This window comes from Pipistrellus hanaki, assembly GCF_964339955.1.
Source record: "Pipistrellus hanaki genome assembly, chromosome: 5".
NCBI lineage: Eukaryota > Metazoa > Chordata > Mammalia > Chiroptera > Vespertilionidae > Pipistrellus > Pipistrellus hanaki.
Window position 1 is genome coordinate 46,490,875 of NC_140507.1, and position 21,127 is coordinate 46,512,001.

At 36.8% G+C, this 21,127-nt stretch overlaps 1 protein-coding gene across 1 annotated transcript in view; it reads left to right on the top strand.

The window, feature by feature from the left end:
- Nucleotides 1-20,430, top strand: part of SMARCA5 (SNF2 related chromatin remodeling ATPase 5) — a gene marked incomplete at its 5' end in the record, with an annotated part of 38,693 nt that extends 18,263 nt beyond the window's left edge. Inside the window, 14 exons of the mRNA XM_084886337.1 lie at nt 1,297-1,523; nt 3,269-3,390; nt 3,475-3,627; nt 4,936-5,068; nt 9,282-9,430; nt 9,627-9,746; nt 10,256-10,366; nt 10,933-11,046; nt 12,352-12,474; nt 14,556-14,688; nt 15,266-15,384; nt 15,784-15,996; nt 17,980-18,087; nt 19,177-20,430. Of these exons, the coding sequence (XP_084742463.1) occupies nt 1,297-1,523; nt 3,269-3,390; nt 3,475-3,627; nt 4,936-5,068; nt 9,282-9,430; nt 9,627-9,746; nt 10,256-10,366; nt 10,933-11,046; nt 12,352-12,474; nt 14,556-14,688; nt 15,266-15,384; nt 15,784-15,996; nt 17,980-18,087; nt 19,177-19,242 (1,891 nt within the window). The 3' untranslated portion in view covers nt 19,243-20,430. The remainder of the gene's footprint in view (nt 1-1,296; nt 1,524-3,268; nt 3,391-3,474; nt 3,628-4,935; nt 5,069-9,281; nt 9,431-9,626; nt 9,747-10,255; nt 10,367-10,932; nt 11,047-12,351; nt 12,475-14,555; nt 14,689-15,265; nt 15,385-15,783; nt 15,997-17,979; nt 18,088-19,176) is intronic.
- Between the last annotated feature and the right edge of the window lie 697 nt (nt 20,431-21,127).

Consider the following 21,127-nt stretch of genomic DNA (forward strand, 5'->3'; position numbering starts at 1 on the left):
GTTTAAGGGCAGGGTATAATTAGCCACCCTGTTCTTTACTGGTTATACCACATCTTAGGTATATTCAATTCTGTACTTAATATTGATAAGTATTTACAAGGGGCTGGAGTAGTTGGGAAACATAATGAAAAGCTGTAATTTAAAGAAATGGGTGTGTTAATGGGAAAACCAATCATAGAGGTAGGACATCTTAAATATCCTCAAAACTTTTGAAAGGCCTTTATAAGGTAGCAAAGATATAGGCTTATCTTGTATGACTCTAAAGTACAGAACTAAAACATGAGTCAGTGCTAAGCCAGTGGTCGGCAAACTCATTAATCAACAGAGTCAGATATCAACGGTACAACGATTGAAATTTCTTTTGAGAGCCAAATTTTTTAAACTTAAACTTCTTCTAGCACCACTTTTCAAAATAGACTCACCCAGGCCGTGGTATTTTGTGGAAGAGTCACACTCAAGGGGCCAAAGAGCCGCATGCACATGTAGCTCACAAGCTGTAGTTTGCCGACCACAGAGCTAAGCATACTGATAAACTATATTAGAACTGTGGCGAAATGGACTGCCTTTAATAATATTTTGTGCCCTGTATTGGAGTTGTTAAGCATAGATTGGGTAGGTTATTTAACTTATTTTGTTGAGGTTTCAGCGTCCTGAAACTTTAGTATTTAGACAGATTGCTCTGTCCTGCAGGATAATGTCTAAATACTTAGTGTATATTCAAGGCTTTTTCCTAGTACAATCTGGCCTATGGCTGTAGCCTGTATGACCTCTCCCATATACTTTTATTTATATTTAAGTCATGTTTATTCCTCTATGCTCATCGTCATGCCTTACCTCTGATGATTTTTCATCCCTCCTCAAAGTAGTGTTCGTACCCAAATGCTGTACTAGCTATTATACAATAGATATGACACTCTTCTCTTAGAAAAGACTTAAAATTAAAACCATGTTTAAATTTAGGTTGTTAGTTATGCTTATTAATTATTTTTAAAATGTGGTATTATACTGTTTTAATTTATCCCAAGGGATGAATTTATGCTATTTTGGGCCTCAGTGCCCAAAGCACAAGTGTGGACATGAGAACACTGAGGGCAATAGAGAAAAACAGGAAAAAAGAAAGAGATTACGTATGGTAAATTCCCAACCTCACTTTAGAAGTTGATGGGTTGTTTTTTACAGGTTGTTTTTGTTTGTTTGTTTTGTTTTATTGAGGTAAGGAAGGTGATTTAATATGTAAAGTGGCAGGAACTGATCAGGGAACATTTGAGCCCTCTCAATGTATTTTTCTACCAATAGGTATACTCGGATATTGATGAAGGATATAGACATTCTGAACTCTGCAGGGAAAATGGACAAAATGAGGTTACTGAACATCCTGATGCAATTGAGGAAGTGCTGTAATCACCCATACCTCTTTGATGGAGCGGAGCCTGGTCCACCTTATACAACAGATATGCATTTGGTCACCAACAGTGGCAAGATGGTAGTGCTAGACAAGCTGCTTCCTAAACTAAAAGAACAAGGTACATGTGTTACTTGTATCATAATAAGAAGTAATGAGTCCTGCCCTGGCTGGTGTGGCTCAATTGGTTGGGTGTCATCCAGTTCGATTCCAGGTTAGGGCATATGCTTGGGTTGCCACTTCGATCCCCAGTAGGTGGTGTACAGAAGGCAGCCGTTGAATGTTTCACTTTATATTGATGTTTCTTTCTCTCCTCCCTTCCTCTCTAAAAGTCAGTTTGTTTTTCAAAAAAGAAGTAATGAAAACTTAAAAATTCAAATGTTAAAATAAGGAGCACTACATGAAAAAATGGCATTTCCTAAAGTTGAAGTGTAGAATATTTAAAAACTTCTAGTCATTATCTGAGCTCCATCTTTTCCCAAATTATAGGCTTTGAGTTGCTTAGAAAGTATCAGGAGTTAGGGCAACCATACTTCCTGGATTTGGGGGTAAGAGTTCTCAGATTTTATATGTTTTCCCAGAAGTAGCAACTTTGTGTTATAAAATGCCAAGAATGCTCTCCCCACCTATTCACAGTTCCTAGATACTCGGGTACACAGTGGTGGTGTGTTTGTGGTATTGTTTTTCTTTCTTTTCTTTTTTTTTAAAATATATTTTATTGATCTTTTTACAGAGAGGAAGTGAGAGAGATAGAGAGCTAGAAACGTCGATGAGAGAGTAACATCGACCAGCTGCCTCTTGCACACCCCCTACCGGGATGTGCCCGCAACCAATGTACATGCCCTTGACCAGAATTGAACCCGGGACCTTTCAGTCCGCAGACCGACGCTCTACCACTGAGCCAAACCGGTTTCGGCTGTGGTATTTTTTTTCAATTACTTAAATATTATGTATATGGATCCAGTTTTAATTACATCAAAATGAGTATATGTTATGTGTCCAGGTATATTTAAATTACATGAATTTAGAGCAAACTTCGTATGGATCCAGCTTTAACAATTATAAACTCATGGTAAAACTTGTTTTTATCTATATTGTACCTGCTTGTCTCCTTTCAGATTTCAGATTTCTCCATTTGTTTCTATTTTTTAAAAAATATATGTTTTTTTTTTTTTTTTTTTTTGTTTTAGAGAGAGAGGAAGGGACAGGGGGAGATAGAAACATCTATGATAGAAATATCATCCATCAGCTGCCTTCTGCACGCACAACCTGGACATGTGCCCTGACTGGGAATCGAATCAGCCACCTCTTGGTACATGTCATGATATTTAAACAAGAGCCTCACTTTCTCTGTATTTTACAGTTAAACCAATAGATGACTACTATGATATTAACTATCAAAAACAGTCGATTGATGTTTCACTCTTACATCAATGTTTCTCTCCTCCCTTCCTCTCTCTCTCAAAATCAGTTTAAAAACTAAAAAGTAATGAAAACTTTTTAAAAGTTTGAATGTTAAAATAAGGAGAATTACACGAAAAGTTCTGGCATTTCCTAAAGAAATGTAGAATATTTAAAAACCAATTCTTGAACAACTTTTGTCCCACCCTATATGTTTGACTTAAAGGTAATGATTCAGCCTTTGATATGGCAAGACCTTCCAGGGCAGACACATATACCCTTTTCTATGTCATAATGGGGAAAATGTGAGGAGTGACTGACTCATAATAAATAATGTGTAGTTTTTCTTGTAACCAAGTAGGTAACTTAGAATTAAGGAGTAATTGTCTAGCTTTAAATTTTAAAAGAAGTTTTTTGTTGTGTGTGTGTTTTTTTATGACAATATGCTATTATGTTCATCAATAGGTTCACGTGTACTAATCTTCAGTCAGATGACAAGAGTATTGGACATTTTGGAAGATTACTGCATGTGGAGAAATTATGAGTACTGCAGATTGGATGGGCAGACACCCCATGATGAGAGACAAGTGAGTAAAATCCAGGAATGGGAGATAAAAAATAAATATCAGATAAAACAGTTGTCTGACATTTGTTTTATTTTATGTGTATAGGATTCCATCAATGCATATAATGAACCAAACAGCACAAAGTTTGTTTTCATGTTAAGCACACGTGCTGGTGGTCTTGGCATCAATCTTGCTACTGCTGATGTAGTAATTTTGTATGATTCAGATTGGAATCCCCAAGTAGATCTCCAAGCCATGGTAAGAAATAAATAAATTTATTATTTTGTGCTTACAGATTTTTTAGTTAGAGCAATCTAATAACCTACAAATGCCAGTGACGTAACCAAAAAGAATGTTATTTTCCTATAGTGATTCTTTACAATTCCTCTTCCATCTATATCAGTGTACACATGCTCTTCGACTTATAATGGAATTATGTTCTTGGAACATAATCTCATTAAGTTTAAAATACTGTAAGTTGAAAATGCATTTAATCTGCCAAACATAATAGTTTAGCCTACCCGGTTTCTGCTTTGTAAAGTTGGAAAATTGTCAAACCAGTGTAAATGTGAGACCATCTGTATTTCCATCTTTAGCTTTGCCATACCTTAGGACCTTGGAGTCCTGTTCTGTGCTCTGCATTCTGATGACAGAAGGGGGAAGAGAGAGAGCTGAGGAAAATTTGTTACTGGTCAGACCTGAAAGTGCCCTAATATTCCTTGGCCAGAACTAGTCACATAGCATAATTGACTTCAAGGGTATGGCTAAACAATCATATAGTTGTGCACTACAAGGACAGGAAATGGGTTTTGTGAACTACAAACTTCCTGCCACATTAGATGCTTAAAATTTAGGCCCATGTCTGGGAATACCTTGGCCAGATCAGGAAGATCATTCTTTTTTGAGAAAGTTTATGATCTGTAGATTAAATAGAAAACTAGACAAATTCTTAAGATTGATATTGATAGAGACTTGACCCATGATATTGGTGAACATAAACCCAACTGCTAAATCTCTGGTGTTAGTCATTTTCATCCTATATTCTTCATAAGGGTGGCTGGGAAGATTAAGCAATAAAATGGGATATTTGATAGGATTGTGGTTTGTTGAATTTACCAGACTGGGATTTTTACATTGTTTGTAGAGTTCATAGCAGTGAAAATTTATATTTGATTTAGATAGAAAAACATTTTGAAAATGATTTTTAAAAACTATCAACCTTAGAAACTATAGTTATTTACTGCCTTGAGACATTATGTGTATTTTATCTCAGTATAATCTAGTAAAATTAATCTGATAGTTCTCACAGATTCTGCAGCTATGATGTGTTCCATACCTTCTAAAAGTTTTCCTTGTGAGACAACCAATTAATTTGATTGAAACTAAGAAACTGCAAATTTAAGAAATGTAACATACTATGAATCTATTTTTAATATAGTTTTTTGCTACTAATTTTTAAAAGTTTTTGCTTGAATATTTAAATTTTGTTTCTTAGTATACACACATTTTTCAAATGTTATTAATGTGAATTTTTACTTTCTTCAAAATATATGGTAATTTGCCTAGGACCGAGCACATAGAATTGGACAAACCAAGACTGTCAGAGTGTTCCGCTTTATAACTGATAACACTGTAGAAGAAAGAATAGTGGAACGTGCTGAGATGAAACTCAGGCTGGATTCAATAGTCATTCAACAAGGTGAGCCTTAGAACCTTGAAAAAATTTACCAAGTTGTATTGATGGATGTTTTTTCCCTGGATTTTGAAGGAGATTCCTGTTGTTAAACATTTATTTTTTTATTTTTTTATTTTTTTAAATCTTTATTGTTCATATTATTACAAATGTTCCTCTTCTCTCCCCCTCACACCCCCCCATTGCTCTCCTCCACCAGGTTCCCACCCCACCCTCTGCCCTTTTCCCACCCCCCATTGTCCTCATTCATAGATCCGCAGTTTATGTTCAGTCTCTTCCCACGCCCCCCCTCTCCCCTTTTCCCCAAGAATCATCAGTTCACTCCCCTTCCATACCTCTGATTCTATTATATTCAACAGTTAATATTGTTCATCAGATTTTTTTTTTAATTTCCTTGGTTTTTAGATTGACTTGTTGATAGTTACGTATTTGTTGTTCATAATTTTTATCTTTATTTACTTTCTCTTCCGAAAGAACCCCCTTCAGCAATTCATATAATTCTGATTTGGTGATAATGAACTCCTTTAGCTGTTTTTTATTAGTGAAGCTCTTTATCTGGCCTTCAATTCTGAGTGATAGCTCATCCCTCTGGATGAGCCTGGGTCCCCGGGGTCTGGCTTAGAACTGGGGTTCAGAGCTGTCGGAACTGGGGCCCAGCACAGTCCGGAGCCTTTGTCTCCTTCCCGCTAGGGCAGTCTAGCAGCAGAGTCAATAGTCTGCCCTCTGCGCGCAATGTGTGCGCCTCCTGGGGCTCTGCCTTTCGCCACTCCCCTGGGATTCCACCTCACAGCCCAGGCTCCCTCTGTTTGAGCCTGGGTCCCCAGGGTCTGGCCTAGAACTGGGGTTCAGTGCTGTCGGGTCTGGGGTTCAGCACAATCCAGAGTGTTTATTTCCTTCCCGCTAGGGAATGCCAGCCAGGCACTCAGCCTCCCCCTCCTCTCCAGCTCCGTCGTCTCTGCGTGTGCTGCGTGTCTCCGTACCTTAGGCTTTTCCAGCTCCTCCGCTCTTCCTTCTGGTTTTCTCCTTGCTTCTCGTTGTAGAATTTCCAGTTAGTCGACTTTCCTGTAGTTCTGGGTAATGTCCATTTTATATTTTAGTTGTATTTTATTGAAATTGTTGTGTGCGGCTGTGGCTAGGTGTTTACCTGTGCAGCCATCTTGGATTCTCATTAAACATTTATTGACTCAAGCTAGCAGCCAGAAATAGTAAGCCTTAGTTTTGCTGAAGGGAAAAATTTGGGCTCTGAAAGGTTTACATTTGAATATTGATTGCCAGTTAGTAATTTTTTTATACCATCTGAGCCTGTTTTTTTATCTAATAAATAGGATAAAGTTAACTACTATTTAGTTATTTTTAAGGATAAAGGGGGATAATGTACATAAATAAAAATGAAACTCAAAGAAACTAATTATTAATACTCTTTGTCTAGTCTGCAACTATTCATTGAGCTCCCAGCAGATGCCAGGTACTGTTCTTAGCGCTGACAGTACACTGGTGAATGAAACTGACCAGTGTTCTTAGTGAGAGGGAGATGTGGAATAAACATTTATGGAAATAGGACTACAGGAAAGTGAAATTTTTATTTTTATTTATTTATTTATTTTTAAAAATATATGTTATTGATTTTTCGCAGAGAAGAAGAGAGAGGGATAGAGAGTTAGAAACATCAGTGAGAGAGTATCATCGATCAGCTGCCTCTTGAACACCCCCCACTGGGGATGTGCCCACAACCAAGGTACATGCCCTTGCCCGGAATCGAACCCGGGACCTTTCAGTCCGCAGGTCAACGCTCTATCCACTGAGCCAAACTGGTCCCGGCGAAATTTTTATTTTTAATGGAAGGAAATTTCAAATTCTTACTGCAGATCAGCTTTAAGGAAGAGATGTATGTTTTCATGAAGCTATTGTTGATGATGAGACATATAAAATGCCAAAATAAAAAAGCCTGGCAGGCATGGCTCAGTGGTTAAGCGTCAACCTATGAACCAAAATGGGGGGAAAAAATTCTCCATAACTTTAAACTGACATTAGTTAATTTCCTTCTTATAATGCATCATGAGCATATTCTTTTCTGTCTGAAAAACTGAGGTACACTGTTAACATGTTCACTGATAATGTATGTGTCTTGGTTTTGTCAACCAAGTAGAGACTTTCCATATAAATGTCACATGTCTGCTTTCTCACAATGCCAGCCATAGTGTTGGTCGCACATCTGAATACCTGAAGACAATGATTGCTTGTTTCTAGTTGTTTTTGTTAGTAATAGTTTTAACATTGAGTCTTGCTATGTGCCAAGCAGTCTTTATATCCGTTATCTCCTTTAGTCCTTATGCTAGATTGAGGTTGGCATCAGGTAGGAGTGAGTCACTTGTCCACCGTTTTATACAGCTAGAAAGTGACTCAGACATGGGTTCAGGAACTATATTAACTATTAGAGTGAAGTGTGTTATTAGGAAAATCTCTAGGAACTTTTGGGACTTAAAATAACATGCATTCCTTTTATATTAAAAATAACATGAATTCCTTTACAGTCAACATAGAAAATCTGTTTGAGTTTTTCGGCTTATTTTTTAAAGTTATTTGCTGGGGCATTTTTTGGCCAGTAGCTTTGTTAGTCAGGTGCATACCTCTGCTACTGTCTTGTGGACTTAGGGACATAATCAAAAATAGGAGAACCCCCGGAAACCCTTTGTGTCTGAAAAGCTCCCTCACAAGGAAGTAGTTTCCATAAGCCTAAGGACATTTTTGACAGCAGTGTGATAGGTTTTAATCCAAAGATAAATGCTTTGTGGATAAAATAGTTCCCCTCTATCCACAGTTTTGCTTTGTGTGGTTTTGTTATCCATAGTCATCCACAGTCTGAAAATCCTTAAGAGCTATTTCCAGGGGGGGAAAACGTTCTTAACTTTTAAGTTGTGTGCTTTTCATAATGTAGTGAATGAAATATCCCGCTTGTCACACTTGGGATATGAATGATCCCTTTGTTCACTGTATAGCAAGCATGTCAAACTCTCCCGTGGGCCATATACCTTATTTATGTGGCTGCTGTTAGCCTTTGAGTTTGACATGCTTGCTGGTATAGGCTACCTGCCCATTAGTCACTTGGTAGCGGTTTTGGTTATCAGAGAGAGACCATATTCACATAACTTTCATTATAAATATATTCTAATTGTTCTTTATTAATAGCTATTGTTAATTTCTTATTGTGCCTTATTTATAAATTAAACTTTATCATAGGTTTATATGTATAGGAAAAAATATAGTATATGGAGGATTCGGTACTATATGTGATTTCAGGCATCCACTGGGGGACTTGGAACAAATTCCCTCCCGAATAAAGGAGACTACTGTCTAGTATATTCTAACTTTAAAAGTCCAGATATTTGGTGTGTGTTCTGTTAGGGAATTAAAATCATGATACAGGTAGTTAATGAACTTGCAGAAAACAACTTGGATCTTTATCTACTTCTTACAGTTTGGTTGGAGTATAAATACTAATTTGTATAATTATATGTGAGTTGCCCTTGAGGTTGAAAACAATTCTATGAAGTATTTTATTTTGCTTTAATGCTATATTTTTAAAAACAAAAATTATATAGTTGGCAAAATTCTTGCCAGTTGGAGATATTAATTTTCTGATGTTTATTTTTTTCTGTGATTAAGATAAACTTTCAACAGTTTTAGTTCTTCAGATTGGGGAGTTTTCAGAAATTGATGGTTATATATTTGGTCCTTATAAAAAATTTGGAGATTTGAAGGTTTTTTTGTATTCTACCATTCTAAATAGAAAAAGCTGATTTGGGAGTTTTAGTATTAACACTTTCTGCTTTCAGAAACTTCTTGTGTTTATAATGTTCTCATCTGTTGATCTTTTTTAAATCTTGCTAATAATTTCAATTTTACATATTCCAAATTACTATTATTCAGCCAGTAAAAGAATATATTTTATTGAATATAAAACAGGCTTCATTACATAATACATAAATAGGTTTGGAAACATTTCAAAGCTTTACAACCGAAAATTTGGCTTTAAATTTTATATAAAAATGAAAAGTATATGTGACATATGAAATTATTGATATTTGAAGCAAATGAACGGTATTAGATCTGACATTTAAAATTTCAGGTTTGCAGTAAAATAAAGTTAACATTATACAACATTTTTCCCCCCAGTAAAATAAAGTTAACATTATACAACATTTTTTTTTTTTTTTTCCAGGAAGACTTGTGGATCAGAATCTGAACAAAATTGGGAAAGATGAAATGCTTCAAATGATTAGGCATGGGGCAACACATGTTTTTGCTTCAAAAGAGAGTGAGATTACTGATGAGGATATTGATGGTATTTTGGAAAGAGGTGCAAAGAAGGTGAGATACAGATTAAATGATTATGTTTTTAATATGTGAAATATTTTAAACCCAAACTGAGGAAATAATTGTTATGTGAATTATAGATAATGTTATTTTCATAAAAGCTTTTATGTGCTTCAAAGCATAATCCTCTTTGACCATAGTTCTGCTTTTTAAATTCTTAATCTAAAAAGGTGTTTCTTTTGTTCCCTAGACAGCAGAGATGAATGAAAAACTCTCCAAGATGGGTGAAAGCTCACTTAGAAACTTTACAATGGATACAGAGTCGAGTGTTTATAACTTCGAAGGGGAAGATTATAGAGAAAAACAAAAGGTAATTTAGAAAGAGGCTTTGCTGACTTTAAGGCTTTATTTTACTTGAAACTTGGAATTTTCAATGTTAGTTGTAAATTTATTAACATTTAGACATAATATTCTCTGAATATTGTCTAGGCTAAATATATATCTACATTTTTTTTTTCCCCTAATTTGAGTTGTAGCATACATTTTGTGGCCTTTTTTTGCCCTACTGTACAGAATTATTAATTTGGTCAAAAAATACTTACTGAATAGCCTGTGCTCTTACCAAGACATTATCCTACGTGTTAATTACAGAATTGCACAAAGTATCACAGTCCCTGTTCTTGTAGAGCTTGTAGTCCAGGATTTTATAAATGTCTTTCCATTTGCAAGCAGTAGTCTAAATCAACTGGTGGTCCGTGAGGTTCGAAAGGTTGGTGACCACTGATCTAAATGATGTACACAATGTGGCTAGCATTTCTGTAAGATATGCAACTAGATATAATAAAAAGTTTGTGATTTGAGTTGTTTTTCATCTGCTAGATTGCATTCACAGAATGGATTGAACCACCTAAACGAGAAAGAAAAGCCAACTACGCCGTTGATGCCTATTTCAGGGAAGCTCTTCGTGTGAGTGAACCTAAAGCACCCAAGGTTAGTTGACAAAGCAAAAAAACTGTGAATCATTTTTTTCTCCTCTTCTTCTTTTTTTTTTTTTTTTTTTTTTTTTTGATAATGTTTTTACTGCTTTTGAAGAGAAAGGGAAAGGGAGAGAGAGATAGAAACATCAATGTTGGGAGAGAATTGTGGATCAGCTGCCTCCTGCATGCTCCCTACTGGAGACCGAGCCTGCAACCCAGGCAGGTGCTCTGACTGGGAATCAGACCCTCCCCTTTTGGTTCATGGGTCAAGGTTCAACCACTGAGCCACACTGGCAGGACTCTTCTTCTATTCTTACCAAAAAAAACTAATTGGGAATTTACATTTTGTGTGATTTCTTATAGGTGTGCCTTGGTCAGTTTTTAATTGTTAAAAAGTTTTCTGAAAATTTATTTTAAATCTGTGATTTAAATTTCATTGTTATTTCAATTGTATTAAAATATGAATTCTCTTGCTTGAAAAATTGGTTGTCATAGTTTATGGAATAAAGATGATTAGAGATTGATTTAAAGCAAAATAGTTTATTCTTTATGGACAATACAATTTTCTTTTTCTTTAAGGCTCCTCGACCTCCAAAACAACCCAATGTTCAGGATTTCCAGTTCTTTCCTCCACGTTTATTTGAATTATTGGAAAAAGAAATTCTGTATTACAGAAAAACAATTGGGTACAAGGTAATAACAAATAACGCTTTGTTCATAACTAATCTGGTTTGTTTTGAACTTAATATATAAAAACGCTGGGTCCATCACATCCACAATAACCAGGAGTCTTGACCAACCAGAAGTCAGTCCGGCACTCAGCGCTAGGTTGCCATGGAGACCTAGCACTGACTGCTATGGCTACAGGCACGGTGACCCAGCAACTGACTGCTGAGGGGACTGCGAATCATGCCCAGAGAGAGGCCTAAAGAGAAGCAGGGTTTGATCCATAGCCTCCATGGCAGCTATTGATCAGCACTTGCCTCTCTCTTTTAGCTCTGGGTCTGGTCAACAGCCAAGCCTCCATTTCTTTCCAGGCCTCCACCAGAGCTGCTGATCAGCCCTGCCTTTCTGATCAGGCCCTGTTGATAGGCCCAAAGACGCTGACTGGCAGAGAAACTGACCAGTCAGAACCAAATCTGGGTCAACTGTGAGGAGCCAATGGTTGCATAGGAGGCGGAGCTTTTGACACTGACGCATAGAAACTGACCAATCGGAACCAAATTGGCTGGCAGAGGAGGGCAGTTGGGGGCAACATCAGGTCTGCAGGGGAGGGCAATTAGGGGTGATCAGGCAGGCAGAGGCAGTTGGGGCAAACAGGCCAGCAGGGAAGGGCAGTTGAGGGCGAGATCAGGCCAAAGAGGAGGGCAGTTGGGGTTGATCAGGCTGGCAAGGGAGAACAATTAGGGGTGAGATCAAGGCTGGCAGGGGAGGGCTGTTAGGGGGGACTTAGGGGCCATCAGGCTGTCGGGGAAGGGAAACTGGGATGAGATCAGGCTTGCAGGGGAGGGCTATTGGGGGTGAGATCAGGCTGGCAGGGGAGGGAAATTGGGGCCATCAGGCTGGCAAGGAGGGAAATTGGGGGTGAGATCAGGCTTGCAGGAGAAGGCAATTGGGGGCCATTAGGCTGGCAGGGGAGGGCAGTTAGAGGTGATTAGGCTGGCAGGGGAGTGGTTTGGGAGTGATTGGGGTGGCAGGCAGAAAGGGTTAGGGGCAATCAGGTAGGCTGGCAGGTGAGTGGTTAGGAACCAGCAGTCCAGGATTATGAGAGGGATGTCCCAGATTGTAGAGGGTGCAGGCCCAGGGCACAAATTTTGTGTGTGCACTGGGTCTCTAGTAAATAAAGATAAGCTTTTTTTTTTTTGTTTTTTTTTGTTTTTGTTTTTTTTTTTTTTTGCATGGTTGGATTAAAATGTCATTTAATTTAAGAGTTTATTAGTCTATCACATTTTTTGTAAAATTTACTGCTTGGTGACATAGAAAAATTACATTTTTTAGGTACCTCGAAATCCTGACCTACCAAATGCAGCACAGGCACAAAAAGAGGAACAGCTTAAAATTGATGAAGCTGAACCCCTTAATGATGAAGAGTTAGAAGAAAAAGAGAAGCTTCTAACACAGGTACAGTCTTAAGTCAATACAAAACTTAATAACTGTTGTTTTGTAAGGTACTGTGTTGGGTTATACAAAGGAGTACAAGTTTTGGGGATTAAAAATGGCAGCAGAATAAGTGGATGCTGCATGGCTGCATGGACATGCTCCTAGGACCAAACTGTAATTGCAGCTAAAATACAGAAAAACTTCCTGAACAAAAGTACAAGTTTTGTTTCAAAGTGGAGCAATTGGAGATGATAAAACATGGGCATATGCATTAAGGCTATATGATTGTCACTAGTTAAGGTAGTTGGAAAAGAATTTAGATTTGCACCAGCCTTGGTTAAATAGATGTCCTTTTGATTACCTTTCCTCTAGTGTTCTCATCTTTTCTTTCTTGTGAATCTTCCACATTGCTAAGTCATAATTGTCAGTTATACATCACTAGGGGCCTAGTGCACAAATCTGTGCACCTGGAAAGGTACTGTGGGCTGGAGGCTACGATGGCCACAGGGATGGGTCTCTGCCCATCCTCCGCGCCCCCACCCAGGCCCTCCTTCCACTGCCCCCAGTCCCCTGCCTGCCAGCAGGCCCGTTCCAGCTACGGCCATTCCCACACACTGTTGGTGCCAGCCCCACTGGCACCCGCACTGATGGTGCCGGCCCCACTCACACCCACTGATGTCACAGAGCGATTGGGTCCAGCACCAGCAGTGGATGCAAGCGGGGCTGGAGCTGTCAGTAGGTACAAGCAGCAGCTGTCCCCCAGTCACCCTTCAGGAGCAGGGGGAGGTGGAGAAGCCACCCCTCACACTGGCTGATGGTGCCGAGCAATAGGGACTGGCGCTGGGCGCTTGGCGCTGGCAGTGGTGTGAGTGGCAGCTCTAGTGCAGGCTGCAGGTGACAGCAGGGCTGATGCCTGCAGTGGGTGCAAGCAGTGGCTCTGGCACTGGCAGCGGATGCGAGCGCTGGGTGGAGCTGCAGTGTGTGGGAGCAAAGAATTTTCAGTAACCACCAGAGGCTCACCCCAATGACAGTGACTGGTGCCCTGCCTTGGTCTGGCGCCCCCACTCACCTGCTCCACAATTGCGCTTTGGCTGATGCCTACCATGTTTTGTTCTCTGCCTCCTGCTGTCAATGCTCACCATGTTACGCATGTGCCCCCTGGTGGTCAGTGTATGTCATAGCGATCGGTTGTTCAGTTGTTTGGTTGTTATACAGTTCAGTCTATTTGAATATTAGGGTTTTATATAGATAGACTGAGGTCCAATGCACGAAGATTTGTATAAGAATAGGCCTTCCTTACCCTGGCTGCCGGCACACCGCCTTTGCTCTGGCCTGAGCTGTCTTCTGCCTCTTACCTTGTTGCATCACTTTGCATATCTCCTCCTTACTGGCTGTGGGCGCCTCCATCTGTTGTCACGGAGTTATGGTCTATTTGCATATTCTGCCTTTATTAGATATGATTGCTTATTGTCCTTCAGAGTTCAATAAAAGTCATTCAGAATCTGGCCTTAATCTAATATTAAAGCTTCATTTTCCCTTTTCTTATGTCTGCTCTTTAAGCTATGTTCATTTTTCCCAATGAACTCCTAATCTGTCAGAGCTCAGCAAAAATGTTACCTTTACATGCAGCATTTCTTACTCTCTTCCAGTTAGATTGGGTATTTGTGCAATATATGTGTACATAAAAGGTTACCACTTTAAAACATTTAATTTAATTTAAAGAAAGAAAAACTAGAGCCCTGGATGGAGTGAGGTGGGGAGGGAGTCTGAGTGGCTAGAGCATTTACTCTTGGCACCAAGGGTTCACAGGTCAAGGGGCACATACCTTGGTTGCAGATTAGATCCCCAGCCTGGTCAGTGTATGCATGCACGAGGCAACCAATAGATGTATCTCTCACATTGATGTTTCTCTCTCCCCCTCCCTCCCTTTCACTCTCTAAAAAGCAGTAGGAAAAATATCCACAGATGAGGATTAATAACAAAAAGATGAGGAAAAAGCAAAAATTAATATTTTCTGTAATACTTATAAGCATTGATAAAATGTAATAGCATCTTTCTAATTCATTGTGCTGTGATTAAATATTGTTTCTGTTGCTTTGAAGGGATTTACCAATTGGAATAAAAGAGATTTTAACCAGTTTATCAAAGCTAATGAGAAGTGGGGTCGTGACGATATTGAAAATATAGCAAGAGAAGTAGAAGGAAAAACTCCAGAAGAAGTTATTGAGTATTCAGGTAACTCGTACTGTATAGGTATAAGAATGTTCTTAGGCTTTTTGAGAGCTGCTAGAAAGTTCAGGTTTTCTTACTCTGAATTACTGTGTTTTGATAAGCTAAATTTTGCCTCAACTTCTTAAAAACTGAGTTAGAAAATATTCCCTTCTTTAAAATAATACTTTTTTTTTTTTTTACCCTAGCTAAATAGCTATAGCCAAGAAAGTAAGAATAGGTTGCTGAAAAATACGCTGTCATTTATATTTTATCTCTCTCCATACCTTCTCAAGTGGTAAACACCTGTTTCCTAAAGTCAGTTGGATTGTCAAGTGAATATGTGTAGTTGGGCTATAATGAATCTGCTTAGAATTTCAGAGTAGTAGAAATTGGAAGAGTTGGGAGATATTTAAATCATCCAATTTATCTCTTTATTTTTTTACAGTTAAGGAAACTGAGAAATTATAAATACCTATTTACTTTCCAGTATTATATGTGTGAGAACTGGAAATATTTCTTAGCAAATAAAATAAGAGCATTTATACTAACAATTTCTCTCCCTCCCACCCATCTCATCTGTCCAACTTTTATTCTTTTACAGCTGTGTTTTGGGAAAGATGCAATGAACTCCAGGACATAGAAAAAATTATGGCTCAGATCGAAAGGGGAGAGGCAAGAATTCAAAGAAGAATTAGTATCAAAAAAGCACTAGATACAAAGGTACTTTGCACATCAATAAATGTGGTAGTTAGTAGCTCCTATCTGTTTGAAAATTAAAATAATTTGTAACAAAGAAAAGAATGATTTAAAATTAGAGTTTTCTTCAGAGAAAAATATTCAATGTTACAGGTATTCTCTCAACTGAATTTACCTCAGATTTCAGTTGCTGTATCTGGGTCAGAGGCAATCAGCTCTTTCCTACGTAGTATCAGAGTCTGTTTCTCTTTAGAACAGTAAAGACTAAAATTGTTTTAGGACAAAGGATATAATGCAGTTGAGGTGTTATAAGTAGAAAATTCTGGTTTGAAATATAGTATTGCTACTTTTACTAAAGCTGAATTTGAAATACAGATTATATAGGATTTAGATTTTATATAATATAAAATCTGACTTTGCTAGATTGGACGGTACAAAGCACCTTTTCATCAGCTGAGAATATCATATGGTACTAACAAAGGAAAAAACTATACTGAAGAAGAGGATCGTTTTCTGATCTGCATGCTTCATAAGCTTGGATTCGACAAAGAAAATGTTTATGATGAACTGCGACAATGTATTCGCAACTCTCCTCAGTTCAGATTTGACTGGTTTCTTAAATCCAGAACTGCAATGGTGAGTGCTTGGGTCTGGTGTAATGCGCCAATGGTTACTATTCTCTAACTAAGATAACTTCCTTGTGGTTCTGCATCTTTAAGGTAAATTTTGTTAAAATATTATTGGTATCACAGGGTAAATCAGTTAAAAACCCAATACCATCAGTAATTTAAGTTTATTGGTCCTATCCTTTATTATTATAGATCTTTTAACATCATTATATATGATAGGACTAACTTTTTTTTAAGTTTTTTTTAAAATATATTTTTATTGATTTCAGAGAGGAGGGGAGAGGGAAAGAAACATTGATAATAGAGAATTACTGATTGGCTGCCTCCTGCACCCCCCCCCAAACTGGGGGGATCAAGCCTGCAACCAAATGCCCTTGACCAGAATCGAACCTGGGACCTTTCAGTCCATAGGCCGAGCTCTATCCACTAATCCAAACTTTTGGATTAACTTTTGATATTTATTGTAATCATGTTCTAAATAGGAGGAAATGTCACTATCAGTTTCAACTTCTGAATGTGATTATTACAGTTTAAAATTTGCACTGTTCTGACTGCTTTTGTAGATGACATCCGTTCCTAGAAAATCAAGTATGCGTTATTTTAAAATAGATTAATGTAGTGAAATACTCTCTTTGTACTGATTTAATGCTAGGTTTTGTTTTTATTCCCAGTATCTGGCTGTTTCTGTTGGAAGTTCTGTTTCTAATCACTTAAAATTAGAATTCAGAAAAGTTTAGCTTTGATAAATTGTCTTTTTCTTACATATTTTAGACTCTTAACTTTATTGTGTTCTGCACTTTGATGATAATGCCCAAAAGTTGTATAGTTTTAAGTTTGGGAAAGATTGGGATAAACAAAGTTTAAACATCTTTATAATACAATTTCCTTCAGTATATTTAAAATGTACTATCACTCTTCAAGATGTGGGATAGTGTGCATTCTTTTCATGTTTGATAACCAAAGAATTTTTCTCCCCTGAAAACATACAGAGGGTCTGCTGTTTTGTGAAACCCTAATTTGGGAAATCCTAAAGTACAAAAGCATTATCAATGTAGTTACAGGATATAGATTTAGTTGCTAACAGCTCTACCTTATGACCTTTCAAGAAGGAACCATTTATATGGTTCATAAGGAAGCATAGTTTTGGCTGAGTAAAACAAGACATAGGGTAACATTGATTGACCATTACAATGCCATGGTCTGAAACTGTATTAACTTTCTGTCATGTTTTATGTTAAGGCACACATAAAAATTAATAGTATGGCCCCTTATTATAAACAGTTGAGATGTAATCCTTTCCTAAGAGCCAAGAGAATTCATAATGTAGCACATCTGTAACACATTCTGGCATAGGTATCTCAATGCCCCGGACCCTTCAGTCCACAGGCCAACACTATCCACTGAGCCAAACCAGCTAGGGCTCTAGTTGAGTTTTTGACTCTCAAATATGCACACCATCACCCTAGCTGGTTTGACTCAGTGGATAGAGCACTGGCCTGTGGACTGAAGGGTCCTGGGTTCGATTCCAGTCAAGAGCACATGCCTGGGCTGCTGGTTCAATCCCTGGTAGGGGATGTGCAAGAAGGGGCCGATTAATGATTCTCTCTCATCATTGATGTTTCTCTCTCCCTCTCCCTTCCTTTCTGAAATCAATAAAATATATATTTAAAATTTTTTTTTAAATGCACACTATTACCTAAGTTTGGATATAAATGACAGTTTTCAGACATAGACTCTTAGTAGCCGTGTTGCATATATTTTGAAATATTCATTTTCACTGTTAATTCTTAAGCGAATGGTTTATGAAGAATAATAGTAGTAAGGCTTTAAATAATGAAATAAAAATATTTACAAACACTTTTTTATCCTTATATTTATTGCGGGTGTGTAAGTGATTTTATATTACTCTGTTAAAACATACTTTAACTATAATCATGAAAGGTATAAATGAAAAATACAAATACCATGTAAATTTATGTTTGCAACTCAGGAGCTCCAAAGGAGGTGTAACACCTTAATAACCTTGATTGAAAGAGAAAACCTGGAACTAGAAGAAAAGGAGAAGGCAGAGAAAAAGAAAAGAGGACCAAAGCCTTCAGTAAGTAGACACAAATATGTAAATACTAGAGACTCAGTGCACAAAATTCGTGCGTGGATAGGGTCCCTAGGCCTGGCCGATGATCAGGGCCAATTGGGGCCTTCCCGCTGCCAGTTGTGGCTGGGGTGTCCCTTCGTTCCATGCCACTCCCTGGTGGTCAGCACACATCATAGTGAACGATAGAACTCCAGGTTAATTCACACTTTGCATATTAGCTTTTTTTATATATATAGATTTGAGCACTTTTTTCTTCTTAAGAATTTGCACACTACTTGGTTATCATTGATGTTAGGTTTCTTTGGTTTTGGTAAATTATATAGCCTTGGGTCACTTAAAGTATAAATTTAACTTGATTGCATTATGAGGGAAATCACATTGTGATGATAGTTCATAAATATGGGGGATTTGTTGAAATCTGGAAAGTATGGATGCCAGGAGTGTACCCTTGACCTTGGGGAATACAAGTTATAATTTAGAGTGTTTAAAGAAATATTAGCATTAACTTAAAATGGCCAAAGCACTGATATTTATATATTTGCTGTAAAGAGATATAAGCATTTTATTTTTCTGATATTAAAAATTACTTAATAAAGACTTGTTTCCATTAACTTTAAAAAAAAGAAATATTAGGAAAGCAATGTCTTTACAATTTCACTATTAACCTGATTTATTTATCCTAATGATTGGTATCTTAGCAATGTGAAAACAAAACTTTTAAGGTAAAGAAGCCATCTTGTTACTTAATAGTTTATAAAATCATGAATAAATAAATGTTCCTGGATAATATCTGATATATATGTAAATCTCACAAAATACTTTTCATTACTGCTACATTTTGGTAAGAGGCATTTTAGATATTTGGTGTATTGATTTACCTGCTTCTTGTGAGTTATTTCATTATTAGAATTAAAATTCTTTTATTTGTAAAATGAGTAAAGATTCTGGGTAATAGCATCTAATACCTATAACTATGTAGCATTTATTAGTAAAGTACCATGATGTATTAGTAAAGTACTATTGTCTTGTGATGAAAATAATTTCATTGACATTAGTCTTGTGATGAAAAGTAATCCTTCTGTTTGTTTATAGACACAGAAACGTAAAATGGATGGAGCACCTGATGGTCGAGGAAGAAAAAAGAAACTAAAACTATGAATACACATTTGTTTCATAATCACTAACTTTAAACCAGTAGTTCTTTAATTTACGGGTCTTCATAAGATGTACTGTACAATGCTCAATTGTTATGTCATTCAAAGACATCAGGTTCATCTGTTTACTGAGCTAGAAAAATAGTATGTAGTTTCACTTTTTTAAATGCAACAGCTGTGCTGAAATTTTTTTTATCATTAACACTTGAAATAATAAAATAGGCTTCATTTATTAATAAATGTTTCATTTGATTTATTTTTCTATTATAGTTCCATATGTGAAGATTGTGCCTATTTGTTTACCAGCTATAGTTTCTACACTCATAGGACTTAAAAAAAGCAAACAAAAAAAAGTTGCAAATGACATTTGTCCCTTCAGTTTTCACTTAGTTCTGTAATTGTTTTAATTCACTTTGCCTTTGCAGAAATTTGGGTATCATCTTTGTAGTGCTATTTAGTCTCATCTGGAAAGATGGTATAAATTACATTCTCCTTACTTATTATATGGGTAGAAGAGGAGAAAAAGGCAAGAAAAGTTATCATTATATTCTATGCATATTTCTGTTCTGCTTTCTGTTTCTGTAGTTGGTTGTGAGGTAAATATGCCCCATTCTTTTAGGAAATGGCCTTTTAGTTGTATAGCCAAAGACATTTAGTATCTTCTGGTTCCTTAAAGTGTTATTATACCATTTTATAAGAGGAATATTATTTTTTTTAATTGTTTGGTGAAATTTTGACAAATTACCTTCTAAAGCAGCCACATCTTAGAAAGATAATGTTAAAACTAAGGTGATTATTTTCCCAGTCAAAATAAGGTTGTGAATTTGTCAAACTGTTAAATTGAAATTGGTAACGAAATGTATCCCCTTCCCGTTTACCTTTTTTGAGTTTTAGAGAATTTAAAATTTTATTTTATTATATTTTAAAATAATTTCTACATGTGAGCAGCAAGACTGACTGTAATTCCAGTTTTTAATTTTCTATGGACAGACTTAATAAACTGGAGACCCTACAGCAGGATTACCCAAATTGTAGTGTCAGGATTTTAGCTGTACCAGAAGCCTTTATGTGCTACATATAATTTGTATAAAGTTTTATATGTACAAATTGGGTACATAAACAGTTCTCCATTTTTCTAAGGGAATGCAATAAATGTAGCATCGTGAATAAATATAACTTTTATAATCCTTAAGTGGTCTTTTCTTTCTATTCTTTATCTTTCTTTTCTCAGTTGATTTTTATTCACTTATTTCCTTAGGATGTTATCTTTTCCCTTTACTTAGACTTCTCCCTTTGAAATTTCTATGTGTTGAACAAAACAATGTTTATGGCAAATGTAGAGTAATTTGAGTTTACTTCTTGTTCCCCCAAAAATGATTTCTATACTACCTTGGATTCTTAAAATAATACTTGCAGATTTAATGTATGCAAAATTTGAGGAAAGCTTCTTCTTTTTCATGGAAGGAGCCACTAAGAGTGGTGACCTCATTTTGGAAGAAATAGTAGGAAAAATATAAGCCTAAAGAAATGTTACAGGGGACACACAAAGGAAGTGATGTTTTCTAAAAGAAGAGAAGTGGTCTAAAGCTGGATAGGGGTGGGGGAATAGACAGTAGAAATGCAAGATGAATCAAGTATAGAGTGCCAGCCCTAAGAACATGGGGGCTCAAATACAAAAGAAAGGGAAACACTTGAAAAAAGTGTGGAAGAAACAACACTCAAATTTGGTATATCAGTTTAGCTAATTTGTGAGACTGGTATTTTGCAAGTCAATTTGTATATTGCTACTTCATATTTACCTAGAATAAAGCCATGTTTTTAATTTTATTTTATTTTACTTATACGTTAAAGGAAAGAAGCATGGCTCAGACCATGATTTAAAGAGGAAG